The sequence below is a fragment of the Chelonoidis abingdonii genome, chromosome 6 (assembly GCF_003597395.2).
Source record: "Chelonoidis abingdonii isolate Lonesome George chromosome 6, CheloAbing_2.0, whole genome shotgun sequence".
In the NCBI taxonomy this organism is placed as follows: Eukaryota; Metazoa; Chordata; order Testudines; family Testudinidae; genus Chelonoidis; species Chelonoidis abingdonii.
The window spans coordinates 132,381,388-132,399,709 of record NC_133774.1 but is presented as its reverse complement, the minus strand read 5'-3'; the positions used below and the strand labels follow the sequence as shown (position 1 = coordinate 132,399,709).

At 47.1% G+C, this 18,322-nt stretch overlaps 1 protein-coding gene across 1 annotated transcript in view; it reads left to right on the top strand.

The window, feature by feature from the left end:
- Positions 1-5,166, top strand: part of CHRNB3 (cholinergic receptor nicotinic beta 3 subunit) — a 31,654-nt gene extending 26,488 nt beyond the window's left edge. Inside the window, exon 6 of the mRNA XM_032780284.2 lies at positions 5,032-5,166. Coding sequence (XP_032636175.1) covers positions 5,032-5,166 — 135 coding nt within the window. The remainder of the gene's footprint in view (positions 1-5,031) is intronic.
- The last annotated feature ends 13,156 nt before the right edge of the window (positions 5,167-18,322 follow it).

Below are 18,322 nucleotides of genomic sequence, written 5' to 3'. Positions count from 1 at the left end.
TTTTTTCATCTACAGCCTGCATAGTTAAATAACTTGTCTCATCTAACACCTACAAATAGGTTCTTTAGCCACCTAAATGCCTTGTATCTGTTTTACATCAGCATTGATTTCAGTGAAGGTATTCTTGATTGACACCAATGTGTGTCATGTCAGAATCACACTCTAAATATTAAGTATATTTGGCTCTCCAAACCTTTTTGCCCCAATTATCTAGATGTCAGTTATGATGTTCAATGAACATAGAAGTGGAAATAACATGGATTTTCCAAAAGATATGATGTTGTGAGGTGATGTATACGGACAAGTTATGAAAAAGAAATAGAGGTTTTGTCAGTACCATGCTGAAAGGAGCTCTGTTTGTTGTAGTTACTTCCAATCAGTGGTAAATAATTAATTTCAATTGTATCCTTTGTTCTGAAGCTTCAGTTCTGAGAGTCTGTTGTTTCCATCTAGCTTTAAGAAGTGTATTAAAAAGGTCTGGCCCCAAGCTGTAGAGGGTTATTATTCTTTTTAAAATATCCCTAATAACTTCAGAAGATCACTGTGATAGTAGAAATGCAGGTTAAGGACAGAGTGGGTTGAAGTGTTTTGAATGATAAAACCAAAAAAGGAAAAACACCAAAAATTTTCAGTAAAAACAAAACAAACCTGTGATTTTGTTTTTGAAAAAATGAATATTCTTCAAAAAAACTTCAAGACAAAAATGTGTCCGAGATGTTTATGAATTTTTATTTGTTTGCTCCTTGGCCAGCTCTGGGAAGGGCATGGGAAAATGCTCACAGATCCCACACCAGATAGCTACAATGGCTACATGAACTACCCTTAGCCTGGAGAAAGCTATTCAATTCATCTGAAAAGTACTAAGGGGAACTTACTCAGGGAAAACTCCCCTCTAAGCGAATGTGAGCTCTGCCAGCATGCACATTGCAGGCCTAGGTCATTAGTTACCACAAAAATTCTGAGGACTCAGTCATGAGCTTCTTTATGCATTAGGCACCTGCTACTTCCCTGCTTATATGAGCAGAGAGTGGATGGCAAGAGAGGGAGTGGGTGGAACCAATGCTCTGTTCCCACACCAGAGATGCTGTGTCAATGAAAGTGCATAGCAGAGAAAAGTCCATGTATGACTGTTCTTCTAAAGCCACACAAAATTGTCTGGGAATCTTCTATATATGCTCGCAGCTTAGCCACTTCATCCTGCCACCTCAATATTTGACAGTCCCTAATGTACAAGAAAAGAGCAGGTTCGAGTACGTCTCTCTCCCCAGTATCCTTTGCGGTGAAGACTGATGCAAAGAAATCATAGTGGGTATGTGTACACTGCAACTGTGTCCACTGACTCTGGCTCATAGACTCATAGGTCAGAAGGGACCAATATGATCATCTAGTCTGACCTCCTGCACAAAGCAGGCCCCAGAACCCTACCCATCCACTTCTATACAACCCCTAACCTATGTCCGAGTTATTGAAGTCTTCAAATTGTGGTTTGAAGACCTCAGGCTGGAGAGAATCCACCAGCAAGTGACCCGTGCCCCACGCTGCAGAGGAAGGCGAAAAACCTCCAGGGCCCCTGCCAATCTGCCCTGGAGGAAAATTAGGGGAAATTGCCTTCGCCAACACCCAAATATGGCAGATCAGCTAAACCCTGAGCATGTGGGCAAGACGACAACGACAGCCAGCCACTTCAGGAAAGAATTCTTCTGCCCCCTAACTCCAGTCTCAATCCCAATCCAAACATCCCATCACAGACCATTGAGGGCAAGACTTATCTGTCTGATTAATACAAAGATCAGTTTCCAAGATATTTTGGAAACTATCCTATCATACCATAACCCTTCCATAAACTTTATCAAGCTTCAGTCTTAAAGCCAGATATGTCTTTTGCCCCACTACTCCCCTTGGTAAGGCTGCTCCAGAACTTCAGCTCCTCTAATGGTTAGAAACCTTCGTCTAATTTTCAAGTCCTAAACTTCCCTAATGTAAGCAGTTTTGTGCCCCATTTGTCCTTGTGTCTACAATTGAAGTACCTAAGGTTAAATAATTTCCTCTCCCGCTCTCCTAATGTTAATCCCCCTGATATATTTATAAAGAAGCAAGGCATAGCCCCCTGCAGCCCCTTCTTTGGCGTGAGGCAAACAAGCCAAGCTCTAGGCTAAACAAGCCAAGCTCTTTGAGTCTCCTTTCATAAGGCAGGTTTTCCATTCCTCGGATCATCCTAGTAGCCCGTCTCTGAACCTGTTCCAGTTTGAATTTATCCTTCTTAAACATGGGAGACCAGAACTGCACACAGTATTCCAGGTGGGGTCTCACCAGTGCCTTATACTCGAGCTCCCAGGGCTCGAGCTGGACTCTGGCTCGTGGGGTTCCAGGCCCCATCCCGAATGGGAACATATACACTGACATTTTATAGCCCTACAGCCTGAGCCAGGCAAGTCCAAGTCAGCTGACCTGGGCCAGCCACAGATTGCAGTGTACCATTAGTGTCTCAGCAACAACATTATCTTCCTTAACTGCTCCCTTTAGTCCATGGTGACCCAGTGAACCTACTGTTTCTTTTTCACACATCTTGCTTCTGATATACATAAATAATATCTTGTTTGTTTTCATGCATGTAGCTCTTTGCTCTTCATAATCCCTTGTAGCCTTTCTAATTTCCCTTTCACATATTCCCTGCTCAGCCTCAAGTTTGATTGGTTTCACGAGGGTCAGATTTCCAAATTTGGAAGGATTTCTGTTTGGCTCAAATAGGCTCCCAAACCCTGCCAGTTAGCCACAGTGATCGGCTTCTTTCCTTCCTGGTTCCCTTTTGTTCAGGGCACTCACCCTTTCTGGCACTCTAGTATTGCTTCCATAAGTGGCATCTCTGGGGTACCTAAGGGTTTTACTTCCTTTCCTTCTAACTGGGCCTTTCTTGGCTAGCTGCCTCATTTATAGAAATCACACAGCCAGACTTGCTCCTTCCCCAGTCAGGCTAGAACCTTGGCCTTTTAGTGCCAACCTCTACCGCTTGAGCGGCCTCGTTTTACTGCAATCTCCCTTTCTATAGTGTCACTGTGTTAGCTGTTGTTACCTCCCCAGAAGCCAATCTGCATAGCTGTAAATGAAGTGTACATAGCAATTAAGCTTGTGAAAGGGCTTGCTAGCCCTGGTGATTGAAGTCCTCTCTTTAGCTGCTGGGCAACAGCAGGACAAGCTTCCCACACTCAAACCGCCTGGCCATGAACCTCATTCAGGGTTGGAGGGGACTTTCTCTGAGGGCATCACCATCATTCTTCCTGCCTCGCCACATGAACCAGGCACCAGTCAGCCCTGTCCTGCACTCCGCTTTCCAGCTCTCTTACATTCAGATGTAAAAATGCCAGAGCAGCCTCTATTTTGCTGCAGAACATGTCTCCAGTTTGGCCTCTCTGTCTCTTGCCTGGGGGTCAGAAAGGCTTGTTTAGGCAGCCTGCTAGCAGACATTCTTAAAAGATCTCTCTTCTTTTGTACTTCTGGTACTCGTGTAAGCAGTTGTGCCTACTTACGGAATGTCTTCATGGCACATTACGCCTGGGTTCTGGCTCAGGTTTGAGCCCAAGCCCCCCTTCCATTCACACACCAATCAGTCTGATTCAGGTCAGCAAGCACACAGGTCCTGAGTCCTAGGACACTGCTGCGGCGTGGGTCAGAGCCCGAGAGCTACTGTGACTTGGGTCCAAGCCCTGTCATTTTGCAGCAGTGGCACAGCTCTAGCCACAGGCCTGTGTCAACCGGTCCACGTGGTGCTGTATGGCCTGTTAGCATAGCTCTGAGATCTGGGTCCAGCAATTGCAAACTGAGGTTTACAATGCAGTGTGGATGTTCAAACGCAGGTTTGGAAACACTCAGTCCACAAGCCTGGGTCTCACAGACCTGGGGTGACAGTACATCAAGGGGTACGTCCAGACTACCCACCGGATCGGCAGGTAGAGATTGATCCCCGAACACGCTCCCGTCGACTCCGGAACTCCACCAGGGCGAGAGGCGGAAGTGGAGTCAACGGGGGAGCTGCGGCCGTCGATCCCGCTCCATGAGGATGGGAGGTAAGTCGAAATAAGATACGTTGACTTCAACTACGCTATTCCCGTAGCTGAAGTTGTGTATCTTACATCGACACCCCCCACACCAGTGTAGACCAGGCCATAGACACACCTTGAATTACTTACTCCAGCGAAGGGCAGCAGGGAAGGTAATTTTCAGAAAAGGATCAGTTTGGGTGTGCTGAGAAGTTTCAGAGTGTCTAGTTTGGCCAAACGAATGATAACTAATGGTCCAGAGTCCCCAGTACCCTTCAGTACCTCTATACCACTCCTGAAACACAAAGCAGCCATTAACCTGCCAATTAAGGTGCATTTAGAGCAGCTGAGGCATCTCAGTGACTGGCCCAATATCTGCAAGGAGTTAAAAGGGGATCTACAGGAAAAACAATACTTTGGATTTTGATCTCAGCGTCCATGGTCACAGGCTCTCAATGTGAAATTGGGAGGATAAAAACTTTCTCCTGGTTTGTTTTACACTATGTGCACCATTATGTGCCAGAACTTACAGCTGGGAATGCAAAATCCCATTTTTTCCTAAATGCACTGTGTGTGTTAGGCTCTGACCCAGCCAAGCACTTAACCCTAGTGAAGTAAATGGGACAGCTCGCGTTCTGAAAGCTCTGCCTGGGCTTATGTGCTTTGCTGGATCCATGACAAAGTACTTGAGGGTGAATTTTTAAACAAATCTTTATAAAACCATTTTAAGACCTTGATCCTGTAAACACGTACACACGTGCTTAACTTTAATCACTGAAGCAGACTCATTGGAGTTAATGGGACTACTCAGGTAAGCATGTGGATAAGTGTTTGACGGATTGGGGCCCAAGGGAACGATATTTATGGCATCGGTAACATTTGTTCACCATTATAACTAGCACAGACCATATATTTAATTGCAGTTTTTGCAGCTAAAATATATTGAAACTTGTAAAAAAAAGAAGCAAGCTAATATTATTGTTATTGTTTCTTCTAGGTGGTTGAAGACTGGAAATTTGTAGCTCAAGTCCTCGATCGGATCTTCCTGTGGTTATTTTTGGTGGTGTCAGTTACAGGTTCTGTTTTAATATTTACCCCCGCTTTACAGGCGTGGTTAAGCAGCAGTTTATAGGAATAGATTCATGTGTTAATGTGCATAATGGCTGAAAGATACAGTTGCCCCTTGAGACTGATGGGTTTTTAAATTTTCAGTGAGTGCAGGGTGGACAAAACCAAAAATCACCACCAGAGCCCCAGGGCTCCTGGCCGCTGCTGCTACCCCGAGGGTCTGGCAGTGGGCTCTGGTGGTGATTTAAAGGGCCAGGGGCTCTGGTCACTGCTGGGAACCCAAGACCCTTTTAAACTGATCTTCTTGGGAAGCCGCTTCCTGCTGGTATGGTCAGCTGTGTATCAGCTCTTGCCAGTACACCGTACCGTACCGGTTTACTTTCACCTTTGGTTTAACCCTAACTGTATCCCTGTGTTCACACCTTTTACAGGACTATGATACATTTTGTATCATTTGAAAATTCATAATTTTCTGATCATTAGTGTACTGGTAAAATATGTGTAACAACATTGTGTAAAGATATAAGATTTCTCTGTAGGGCAATACTAAGACATGTTCCAAGTCTGGGGGGCAGCCATGAACCAGTTCCTCAGAGACAAAAGGCAAGCTGATGCCTCAGCCAGGTGTCAACAAAATCAAATGGACTACCACCACTTTATCAAATGGTTAAGAGGGTACTTTTCAGCAGGAAAGAGGGCATGGGTGAAAAATCTACATCTAGACAAAGAAACCACTTGGAGCTCTCTTCCACACAGACTTTCTGTCTCCTGAATCACAGCTGGAGATGTTTCTCACAGAAGAGAAAGACTATAAGAAGGCAGAACATAAGAAGGGAGAGCAGACACCACAAATTGTTCCTCCTTCTTGCTACTCACGGCATCCATGACACCTGAAGAACAAAGGAAGCAACCAGGGGAAGGGAGCCTGACTGGAAGAAATTCAGCGAGTAAGACTGTTGAAACATGTGGTGAGAGAGACCTTTGCTTTGAATTCACACTAGGTTGTTAAGTTAGATATTAGTTGCATTTTATTTTTTTAACCAATTCTGACTTGTATACCGCATTACTTGTATTCACTTAACATCTATCTTTTGTAGTTAATAAAGTTGTTTTATCCAAACTAGTGTGCTTGGACTGAAGTGTTTGGGAAACTCCATTTGAGATAACAGGATTTGTGCACATCATTTTCTATTAATAAAACGACAGACTTTGGGACTGGAAATTGGCTAATGTTGTCCTGCAGTAAAATTCAAGAGTGGTTGGTCATACCACTCCTACAGTATAGCTGGGAGTAACTTACATGCTGGAGGCTGTGTGTGAGCAGACCAGGAGTCGAGAACTGAGGGGACCCAGCTGTCCATCAGTCCGGATTGTACCTGGGCATGTTACAGTGGGGTAGTCAGCGGGATATATGCACAGCCTGTTATTTTAAATGAAGTTTACACTCTAAGCACTGACCTAGTGATTTTAAGTGAGTCTCAAATGTGGTGGCTGGAAACAGTCAAAGAGTGGTTCCAGTTTATTGTTTTCTGTTTGCTTATTTTGGGTGGGGGAACTAGAAACAGTAAAGCACAAAAATGAGCACCAGCAAAACAGCTGCAAAGCTACAATTAGCCAGCTTGGAGGCAGAAGAAAGAGAAAAAGAACATGAATTCCAGAAATGACAGGTGGAAATGAGACTGAAAGAAGCAACCGCTGCCAGGGAAGCTGGAGAAGATGCCCATAGAAAAGCCATGGAGACAAGGAAAAGGAGAGGAAATAGGAGACCCTGACAGAAAAACATGGAAAGATCCCAAAGTCAGCAACATCTCCCTTCACTCAAGGGACGCTCACCTTGGACAAGTTGTGTCCTAGGTGCAAAGAGACAGCTTGCATTGAGGAGTACCTCACTGCTTTTGAAAAGCGGTGTGAAGTTGATAAGAGTCCTGAGCACAAGAAAGTCCCCAAACTAATTGCAAAACTGGTAAAACTTTGAATGTATTTGGGGAGATTTAATACATTCTGAATTTCAGAAAGCCGTTTTACAAAGGTTTCAAATTACTCCTGAAATGTATAGGTTGAAATTTAGCAATCTTAAAAGGGGTGCTAACATGAGTCCTAGCGAATATGTTTATAACGTGTGTGACCTTATAAGAAAATGGATACAAGGAAAAAGGGGTTGTAGATGCTCACTGCTCAAGAACATTTCTTGAGTATATGCATTGATTATGTGAAAACTAGTGTGTGCAATAAATCTTTGAAAACTGCAGTAGAGATGGCTACATTGGCTGATGCTTTTGAGCAAGCCCAGCTTTCTAATGAGTGCAAGCCACAGAAGGAGGGGCCACAGCTATTCGTCAGTCCAGAATGTACCCTGGGTATGTCACACCTTGCCCTCTGTGGTGGTGATGGGTGATCCCACCAGACCTACCTTATTTGGCTTCCCCCCCGCGGAGGTCGGGGTCTGTCAGTCTGTTCTCCTACCAGCTTCTCAACAGCTCCCTCCCTCCTCATCCAGTTACTTTGTCCCCTCAGCTCCTGGGATTTACTGCCCTGCCGTCCAAAACAGTCGACTGGGACACCAGGCGGTTGAACCGGTCTTCTCGGGAACAAGACCTCTCCCATTGGCCTGTAAATGTCTTCTCTCTGGTCTTATCTATGCCCTTCCACATTTTACCAGCCGTAAGGGCGAGCGACAGGGATGGAGGGGGCAGAGAGGAGCAAGCGGGAGACAGAGCCTTGGGGGGAAGGGGTGGTGTGTGGGGGTCAGGGCCATGGTTCGGGTATCAGTAGCCCTGCTCCACTTTTAGGGCGCATCTATTGCCCCCATCTCCAGTCATCAGTTTTCCTTCCTGCTTATTTTTCCAACAGTCCCCATTAAACTAAGCCAACATATTCATACGGTGAACATCCCAACAACCAGGTCACCACACAATATCTGTAAGCGGTTACAGAGCTGCTCCATGTCCCTCATAGACGTCTATGGCAAGGAGTGTAAGCGCACACTAGATGTACAGTAGGGTGATTTATATTATGGGATCAGCCTCAAGGATTTCTCTTCTAGACAAGCCAGCGGGGGACATTGGGTGTAGAACACACTCTGGTTTTCATTTGCCCTCTTCTCCCAGACACAGATTGTGTAGCTATTCCAAACTCAGCTAGTGGGGGTAGAGATTCCTGCTGGAGTCGTATTGTCCTGCTGTTGGTACAAGATGGTCCTGATCTCCCTTGGGGAGCTGATGGGAGCTGGCAGCATGTGACCGGAGCTGACTGGGACAGCTTGCATAGGAGCGGGCAGCAATTGAGAGCAATTCTGCAGCTGAGGTGACCCCCTTTGGCCTGCCTAATGGAGCAGGCCATTGGACTGAACTTGTGGTGAGGCCAAGGTAGGTTTCTGCTAGAAAACAAAGTCTTAGGGGGCTGCCCCTGGCAAGCTGATCTCCTAGGTCATTGGTTGGTTCGTGTGCCCAAGATAATAAGACTCTACCTGTGTTTGCGAGAGGGGCAGAGACATGTGGCCAGGTGGTGTAAATGATGGTTCTAACACCTGGGAGGGATACGGTTTTAGGTGAGGGCTTGAGCCATTCATTTAATGTATTCTAACAGGAATCCCTAACTGTTACTTGGCCCCCTGGCTCTAATGACAGCTGGCAGAAGGCTCACAAGGAACACTCCCATTGACGTCTGCGGGAGCAGTGGGAAGCCAACACTGCGTGTGTTTGAAAAGCCCAGCCTACTTCTTTAGGCTGTAATTGTCAAAGCTGGATAGGAGATTTGAGTGTCCAAGGCCCATGAATTTTAATGGAAACATGGGATCCAAATCCACTAGCCAGTCTGGTGACTCTCAGCCTTGGCATTGACAGGTAGGAAGGTTGTAAAATATTTGAGTATATTTGTGTGTCTGTATTGTAGGTATATGCCAGACAGTTTTGAATTTCAGTCATTCGCAAGCTTGGCGTCACACAATGATCTGGTCCCTTTTGTAAACATTATTAAAAAAACGGAGTGAGTGGCTGGGCACATAGTAATCCACATGGGTTTGTAGGCACCAATAATTAACATCACTAGGCAGCTTGGATCTGGATGTCTCATGAAGGAAGAAAGAAAAAGAAGATTGCTGCTTTTGACAATAAGTCCAGAAGGCTGTAAAAAAGGGATTGCTCCTTAGTTGGGCTAAATTAGCCAAGGCTGCACTAGAGAGGCTGTAGTAATTTAGCTCAGCCGAAGATCATTTCTGCACTGGCTTCATTGTATCATGAAGGTGAAGAGAACATCTGTGCAATGAGACTTTTGCATTCATGCCCGGGCAAGGCTGGCCTTAGGGTGGGCTCCCCGGGTGACTGCCAAGGGGCACTATAATCAACGGCTGCCATGCAGCAGTATAGAGGTGTCCACTGCCGGTGTAGAGTCAGAAACTGGTCCCAGCTGGTGGGAGCGCCCATGTGGAGCGGGGCGCCCAGATTTCTCTCTGCTTCCTCTTGGCAGAGGCACATAGTGTAATGTTGCACTCCATAATGTTTTATGGAAATATGCTTATGGGTATGAATGTAACATAACTGGAATATGCTTTATGCCAAAGGTCTCTTGTAAGGTATCATTACAAAGCTTATAATCTACTGAGTGTGGTCATCCTGTTTGTATAAATGTATCATTCTTGTATCTGAAACTAAAAATATGAAGTATAACTCTGAGGTCCTATTGTAACTATGCAAAGTGTGGGCCATTAATGGTGGTTTAGAATCTTGATGGCTCCCATTAACTAGGACAATTGGTTGTAAATGGTCTGTTTACTTGCAAACCTTCCTGCGAGTGGGACAGCCCTGGAAGAATAGAGGCTGGGGTCTCACAGGATATGTAACCATGTCACATGATACTGGAATCCATCTTAAATCTGGTACTTTTTCATTTAGAAGGAGGGGTGGGGACCCAGAGAGACAAAAGATTCCTGGCTTGTGCCAAAGTTATAAAAGGGGGTGGAACAGAACAAAGGGGGCTTCCAGTCATGAGAAAACCTCTAGTTTCCACCTGAGGTGTCTGCTGGAACTCATGAGGACTGTACTGGGGAAAGGATTGGGCCAGACTAGGAAGGAGTCTAGTCTGGGAAAGAAGTTTATTGGAACATCTGAGGGTGAGATTTACCTGTAATCAGTTTCTTAATGTATTAGGCTTAGACATGCATGTTTTGTTTTAAGTTGCTTTGTGACTTACTTTGTTCTGGCTGTTATTACTTGAAACCACTTAAATCCTACTTTTTAGTCTTAATAAAGTCACTTGTTTATTGTTGAACCCAGAGTAAGTGATTAATACCTGGGGGAGCAAACAGCTGTGCATGTGTCTCTATCAATGTTATAGAGGGCAGACACTTTACAAATTTACTCTGTATAAGCTTTATATAGAGTAAAACAGATTTATTTGGGGGTTGGATCCCATTGGGAGCTGGGTGTCTGGGTGCTGGAGAAGGTAACCTGCTGAGCAGTTTTTGGTTAAAGTCTGCAGCTTTGGGGGTGTGGACCAGACCTGGGTCTGTGTTGCAGCAGGCTAGTGTGTCTGGCTCAACAAGGCAGGGTTCTGGAGTCCCAAGCTGGCAGGGAAAATGGGCTCAGAGGTAATTTCAGCACATCAGGTGACAGTCCCAAGGGGGTCTCTGTGACCAAACCTATCACATATGGGCGGGGGGCGGGCGAGCAGTGCTGCAAGATAATGCTCACCCTTCCTCCAACATTCCTCCATGCTCCCCTACTGGGTTGTAAGGGAGGAGTGAGCAGCAACACCGAGCACTCCTTGCAGTGGTTTCCCCAGGAATTGAAATTAGGGGGGTGTTTGAATTTACGGCATGGGGGGGGTCAGGGCCGATGAGGGGTGAGACTGTGAGGGTGAGGGTGGGCTGTATGGCACCATAGTAAAAACTGAAAATATTTCATGACCATTTTATTAGATTTAACTCATGTTTTAAAATCATCACTCAAATTAAAGTTGGCTACTTAAGCCTTCTAGGAAGCATGACATCTACATCCCTCTAGGTTTCTTGTTATAATTTTGCACAACTCTGTTAATGAGCTTCTTGAATGCAATGTGTTCATCTTTGGTGGCTTCTCGTGTGTCCAGTACTTCCATTCCTATAGTTGATATGCTCATTAGTTCATTCACATGATCAGGCAGAAGGCGACTTCTTTCAGAACACAAAATTCTATTCAGTAATGAAAAAGAACACTCAACTGTAGCTGTTGTGACTGTGAGTAACAGGAAATGAATTCCTGCTTCTTTCATCCCAGGCAACAGAACACAAAGATTGGGTTGAGCCACTAGTGATGATAAAAGAGAAGTTGAAGTCAAATCTTCATTTGTTCCTCGTATGATATTCCACTCTGTGTTCAAATTCTCTATTCTGTCCTGATCACAGGGCAGCCCCATTGCTGGTAGTGCCTCACTCCAATCAACTGTCAGTGTTTTATAGGACAAGGATCTGTAAAAGCTGCGTGGAGATTGAGTAGAATCTAGAAGTCACTGTTGCAGATTTTTAAGAATCAAGTCTGTGCACTTTTTCAGTTGTCTTAACAAACACTTCTTGTCTTCTTCACTTAAGGATTCAGTATTAATGCCTTCATTAGTCAACTTCTGGACTGAAGTCTTTGCTCCTTTCAGTACTTTTTCAATGGATAGCTCTCTGAAGGACCTGGCCTTGACCACTATCGGAAGACAGGATACTGGGCTATATGGACCATTGATCTGACCCAGTATGACCATTCCTATGTAAAAATTAATTATAATAATAAAAAATTATAGTACAGAAACTCCCCAACATAATGACCTCTCAAGATAGCAACGATGTGAGATAACAACCTTGGCAAATAATGCATTTTAAAAATCTTGGCCTACTAGGAAACATAGATAAGTTTCCATTCCCAGTCACAAATTTAGCATTCTGGAGCAAAAATCACTAAAATATAGTCCAACAAACAAATGTTTATTTAACGTGCCCCTCACTTTCCCCTCCACTGCACCCCACTCCCCGGTGTTGTCCTTGGTCAGTGGAGACTCAGAATTGCTTTCACATGAGTACACCTCCCAGGTGGGGGGCAAGAAGGCACCTTGCTCGTTCCTCCAGCTGCTCACTTTTCACTCTGGCCACAGCTGTTCGTTGTGCCACCATTCACTCCACTGCTCTGTTGCCAATGGCCCTGCGCAGTCACCTTCTGCTGCCACCTGCCACTGTGACCTCTGCGAGTTGGTCTCTTGAGGTTCCACCAGCTCTCAGTGATTTCAGCTGAGCTCTCAGTGTGGGAACCTCACTTGCTGCTAGTGCAGTCTGGGCTGTCTCTTACACAAAAACACTGTACCCCCAGCAACTCTGTCCCCACAACAGGACTAAGCACTTAGACCCGATCGTCAGTGATTTCAGCTGCAGCGGTCACTTAACAGAACAAAAGACTCTCTATGGAGCCTAATCAGCTCTGTCTTTAAACGGTGGAGAGGACAGGTCCCCACTCTCTCTTTTGATACCCTCAATCAGCACAGGCTAAGTACAGTTCTACTGCCCTTTACTCATACAACAAGAACACAACATTCCTTCCCCTCATCCCCCGCATTCAAGTGATTTGTAACCCAGCCCCGGCCAAAATCTATCACTTGGGAAACACAGATCTGTTTGCTGGATACCTAGGTAGAGTAGGTGTCAATGTAAATACAATCTGGTCCTGAAGCCTTTCTCCCTAGCCCCAACTCATCACTAGCTGCAGGGAGAGCTCATTTAGGCCTTGGCTGCACTTGCGAGTTACAGCCTCACTCCCCATCCACACTGGCAAGGCACATACAGCGCTGTATCTCTGCGGCTACAGAGCTGCTGGTACGCCACCTCCCTGAGAGGAATAAAGATTATTGTGCTGCCGCTGCTGCGCTGTGGCTCCAGTGTGGCTGCCCAATGCACTCTGATTGACCTCCAGAAGTATTCGGTAGTAACCCACAATGCCTGTTCTAGCCACTCTGGTCATCAGTTCGAACTCTACTGCCCTGGCCTCAGGTGACCAACCTTCAGACCCACCCTTTATATTCCCCGGAAATTTAAAAAATCCTCTTCCTGTTTCCCCAGCCAGGCGTGGCGTGCTCTCAGAGCATCTTTCCAGGTGACCATGTCTCCAGGCGCCAGGCGATCCCCAGTGTAACCCCCAAGGAGATGACCTAGATTCCTGGAGCTCTGTCTGCTGGCAGCTCAGGGAGGATGAGCCAAGGCAAACTCAGAGTCTGCCCGGCAACCACTGGGGAGTGGAGATGCCCCTGCCAGGGAGTTGAAGAGAGAGGAGAAGCCATTTTGAAGTCTATCGGGAGCCACTCTGGGCTGTGTGGGGAGCTGGGGAGTCCCAGGCCTACAAGCAGGGTTCCGCCTGCAAACTGGCCTCTAGGGACCTGACAGCCAATCCCCCAGCTGGGTTTTCCTTCCCCACGGATAATTCCCAAGTGTTACGTTTGCTGGGAAATTTCCCCAGCCAGGCTGGGTTCACCTCCAGCTCCCCTGGTGGGACCAGTCCCCACATGGTCAGCGTTGCTAGTCCAGGGCTGCTGCCTGTTGGGTGTGTGACTGGAGGCTGGGCAGGAGGCTACAGTTTGGATGTTAGGGTAGTTATATAACCTACACCTTGAGCCCTGCACCCCTTTGTGATGAGAGGAAATCCTGGGACCAGCGCAGCCTGACTCCTGCCTGAGGAGGATCCCTGACAGCAGACAGCAGCCCCTGTGCAGTGACCGAGGAGTCCAGCCTCATCTTCCAACCTGAGCCTCATTCATGGAGTTCGTGAGTGCACTGTCTTTAGTTATTCAGGCAGGGAATTTGTTTTAGGGACCCCCTACTCCCTGAACTGTGGCCTCAAGCCAGGGAGTGAGGGTTTGAGGATTTTATAACCTGCTGTTTATTACACCTGTGGAGGGATTCACCACCTCCTCCCACTTGTCAGTCCTTTGGGCTGTACTGAACCCAGTCAGCCACACTGCTAAACCACGGCAGAGAATTTTATAGGTCATCAAGGGCCCCAGCAAAGTACGCGTACCAACAGGACCCTAATTTTACACTTGTTACATCAAGTCAGGCGTATTTTCAGTGTGGGCACTAGTGACCCTAAAAATAGTGTTTCATCCTGTTATGTTGTATTGGTTGCCTGTTTAATATAATTGTTGTGTTGAATATATTTTTATGTGTTGTGTTATTTCTTGGAAGTCTCCAACTATCCATCTGGCAAGTAAGTGTGAATTCTCCTGTAGTTAGAATTTTCCGCCCAAGCTGCCCTGGTGACCCTGCCAAGAAGGAGCAAGGGGAGTGGAGGCACCGCCAAATAATTTCATAACAAAAAAAGGAAAAAGATTCACCCTGCTAAGTGGGTGGCGGGATCCAAAAGAATCCAGACCTGTCCATCAGAACCTGTAAGCGGAGTGCCATTAAAGGAGGTAATCAGATGGAGAGGGGCGCTACACCAGTATGGCGCAATGGCGAGTTGCTGGACCTCATCAGTGTTTGGGAGGAGGAAGCTGTCCAGTCCCAGCTGTGCTCCAGCCATAGGAATTATGATAGCTTCGGGCAGATATCAAGGGACATGATGGAAAGGGGCCATGACCGGGATGCACTGCAGTGCAGGATTAAAGTGAAGGTGCTGCAGAGTGCCTACCACAAAGCCCGTGAGGCAAACTGCCGCTCCAGTGCTGCCCCCCACAATCTGCCATTTCTACAAAGAGCTGCACACGATACTTGGGGGTGACCCCTACCTCCACTCCGAGCACCACCATGGACACTTCAGAGCTGGGGGAGGAGGAGGAAAGCTGGCATGAGGGTGCTGGGGCAGGGGGAGACACCCTGAAATCCCTGGAGGCATGCAGCCAGGAGCTCTTCTCGAGCCAGGAGGAAGGTAGCCAGTTGCAGCGGCCAGTACTTGGTGGAAGAGCAGGTTCCCAGTAAGCTGTTTTTTTGGGGGGGGGGAAGGAATTTTTTTGGTGTGGACTCTTTGGGAGAGGAGGGTTAGGACTGCATGAATACCTAGATGCAGAATAGTGCATTGATGTGCTCTCTCATATCACGGTAATCGGCCTCAGTGATCTCTTCAAAGGTCTCATGAAAGGCTGGGCAATGTGCTTGTGCAGGTCACTTGCCAGAGCTGCTGTGCTCCTTGTCCCAGTCAGGCTAACATGTCCGCGTCACTGTGCCATGAGGGGGCGGAGGGACCATTGCTGCACACAGGCAAGTTGCATATGGGCCAGGGCGGAAGCTGCATTATAGTAAAAGCCCCTCCCTTGCTTCCCAGGTCACCCTCAGCAGCGAGATATCTTCCAGGATGAACTCCCGTGGAAAATGTGGGGACAGTGCTCAGTGTAGGTGCCCCCTGCAGCTGTTTGCTTTCCCCAGGGCACAGAAACCCAGAGGACAGTACGGGCCTGAAACAATCAGTCTCCCTTACTCACAATTTTGGGGCTCCCGTGGGTTATGTGCGCTCTCTTTGGGACGGGAAAATTATGCTATTGTGTAGACTGTGTGTGCCCTCCTTAAGTGTGGGGGAATCATTACTCTGTCTGGTGTAAACAATGCTGCCTGTGTTAAGTGTTGCATTTTGCCTTTACAGATGCTACCTTGAGATCTAAGCAGGCCATGTTATCACTGGCTGAGAGACGGCAAAGACTCAGGAAGAGGCTGTGAAAAAGCAAAGAAGAGATGCTGCAAGAAGTGATACATCAATCTCTTAAAGAGAATCAAAACACACAGGAGTGGAGGGAGAGCGAAGTCAGGATCTGCCAGAAAAGCACAGTGCACTGGCAGCAAAGCACAGAGCACCAGCACCAGCGCATGGATCAGCTGATAAGCATCATGAAGTGCCAAGGGGACTCTATCCAGGTGCTTGTAGCCAGGCAGGTGGAACACTACTGTGTCCACCACCCCTGCAGCCCTTGTCCCAAAGCTCTTTCCCTTGTGCCCCCTTTATTTCACTTTGTATGGAGATATACCTATCTCATAGAACTGGAAAAAAACCTTGAAAGGTCATCAAGTCCAGCCCCCTGCCTTCACTAGCAGGACCAAGTACTGATTTTGCCCCAGATCTCTAAGTGCTCCCCTCAAAGGCTGAACTCACAACTCTCTGTTCAAGCAGGGCAATACTCAAACCACTGAGCTATCCCTCCCTCACGTCACTGCCACCCCATTTTCCCCAACATCCAGGTTCTTATCGCCACCAGCTGCCTCCAACACCTGTATCTTCACCAACCAGCCCTGAAAACTACGACCCTTACCCTCTGCACTCAACCCCCATCACCATGCAGTATAGCCACCCTGAAGTGCAGCACTCATTGCACAGTACTCCAGACAGGACACATGCAAATCTGTGATTGTACCATTCGCCACCCCACTCCCTTGCCCTTTCTGATTCCCAAGCAGTTGTGTTTCTTTTCAATACATGAATTTTCTTTTCAATAAATGGATTCTTTGACTTTGAAAACATTCCTTATTATTGCATAAAGTAAAAGATACCTTAGCCCAGGAAAGAAACAGGCACTGCAAATCAGCTTAGCAAACACAGATTCCTACTAACATTGTAACCACTGCACTTCACTCCCCTGCAGAGCACCAGATATTACTGCTGGTTTTCAGCCTCAAATTACTCCCTCAAGGCATCCTTAACCCTTGCAGCCCCACGCTGGGTCCCTCTAATAGCCCTGCTCTCTGGCTGTGCAAATTCAGCCTCCAGGCGTTGAACCTCAGATGTCCGTGCCTGACTGAATCTTTCACCCTTCCCTTCACAAATATTATGGAGGGTACAGCACGTGGATATAACTGCAGGAATGCTGTGTTCGGCCAAGTCCAGCTTCCCATACAGAGATCACCAGTGGCCCTTTAAATGACCGAAAGCTCACTCCACACTCATTCGTTACCAGCTCAGCTGTAATTGAACCACTCCTTGCTGCTGTCAAGGCTCCCTGTATAGGGTTTCATGAGCCACGGCATTAATGAGTAAGCTGGATCTCCAGGGATCACAGTGGGCATTTCAACTTCCCCTATTGTGATCTTTCACTCTGGGAAAAAAGTCATAGAATATCAGGGTTGGAAGGAACTGCAGGAGGTCATCTAATCCAATCCTCTGCTTAAAGCAGGACAAATCCCTAGACAGTTTTTTTTCAAACCCCTGTTCCCTAAATGGCCTCTTCAAGGATTGAACTCACAACCCTGGGTTTAGCAGATCAGTGCTCAAACTACTGAGCTGTCCCTCTCTGCAGCTGCCTAAGCAGGCCTGTATTCTGAAAGATGTGTGCATCATGCACCTTTCCAGGCCAGCTTGTGTTAAACTCAATGAAATGCCCACGATGATCCACAAGCGCCTGCAGAACCATAGAGAAATACCCCTTCCGATTAATGTACTCGGATGCTAGGTGGGATGGTGCCAGAATAGGAATATGCATCCCATCTATCGCCCCTCCACAGTAAGGGAAACCCATTTATGCAAAGTCATCCACAATGTCCTGCACATTACCTGGAGTCACGGTTCGTCTTAGCAAGATGCTATTAATGGCCCTGCAAACTTGTATCAACACAATTCCAAAGGTTGCCTTTCCCATTCCAAACTGGTTCATGACAAATCGGTAGCTGTCTGGAGTTGCCAGCTTCCAGATTACAATAGCCACCCACTTCTCCACTGTTAAGGCAGCCCTCAATCTCGTGTCCTTGTGCCGCAGGGTGGGGGCGAGCTCATCACACAGTCCCATGAAAGTGGCTTTTCTCATCCGAAAGTTCTGCAGTCACTGCTCATCATCCCAGACTTGCAGCACGATGTGATCCCACCACTCAGTGCTTGTTTCCCGAGCCCAAAAGTGGCGTTCCACAGTGCTGAGGATGTCCATGAATGCCACAAGCAATTTCGTGTCATATGCATTATACGACTTGACATTATTGTCGGACTCCTCACTGTCACTTTGGATCTTAAGGAATAGCTCGACTGTCAAACATGACGTGTTGGCGAGACTCATCAGCATCCTCCTCAGCAGCTTGGGCTCCATTTCCCGCAGACTGAAACGGAACACAGATCGTGCTGCACAGAAACCGTTGAAAGATAAGGTCCTAGCGGGAAGCCAGAGCCAGGCAGTGCAGGGCAGCTGCTCCTGTGGCTGGTGGTGCCATGGAGTGGGCAGCCCTGGCCTTCCCCGTCTGCTGCTGGTGCCTGGGCTTGCATCTGCTCCTCAGCTCCCAGCCCCCTTTCACTGCTCACAGCCAGTCAGAGCTGCCC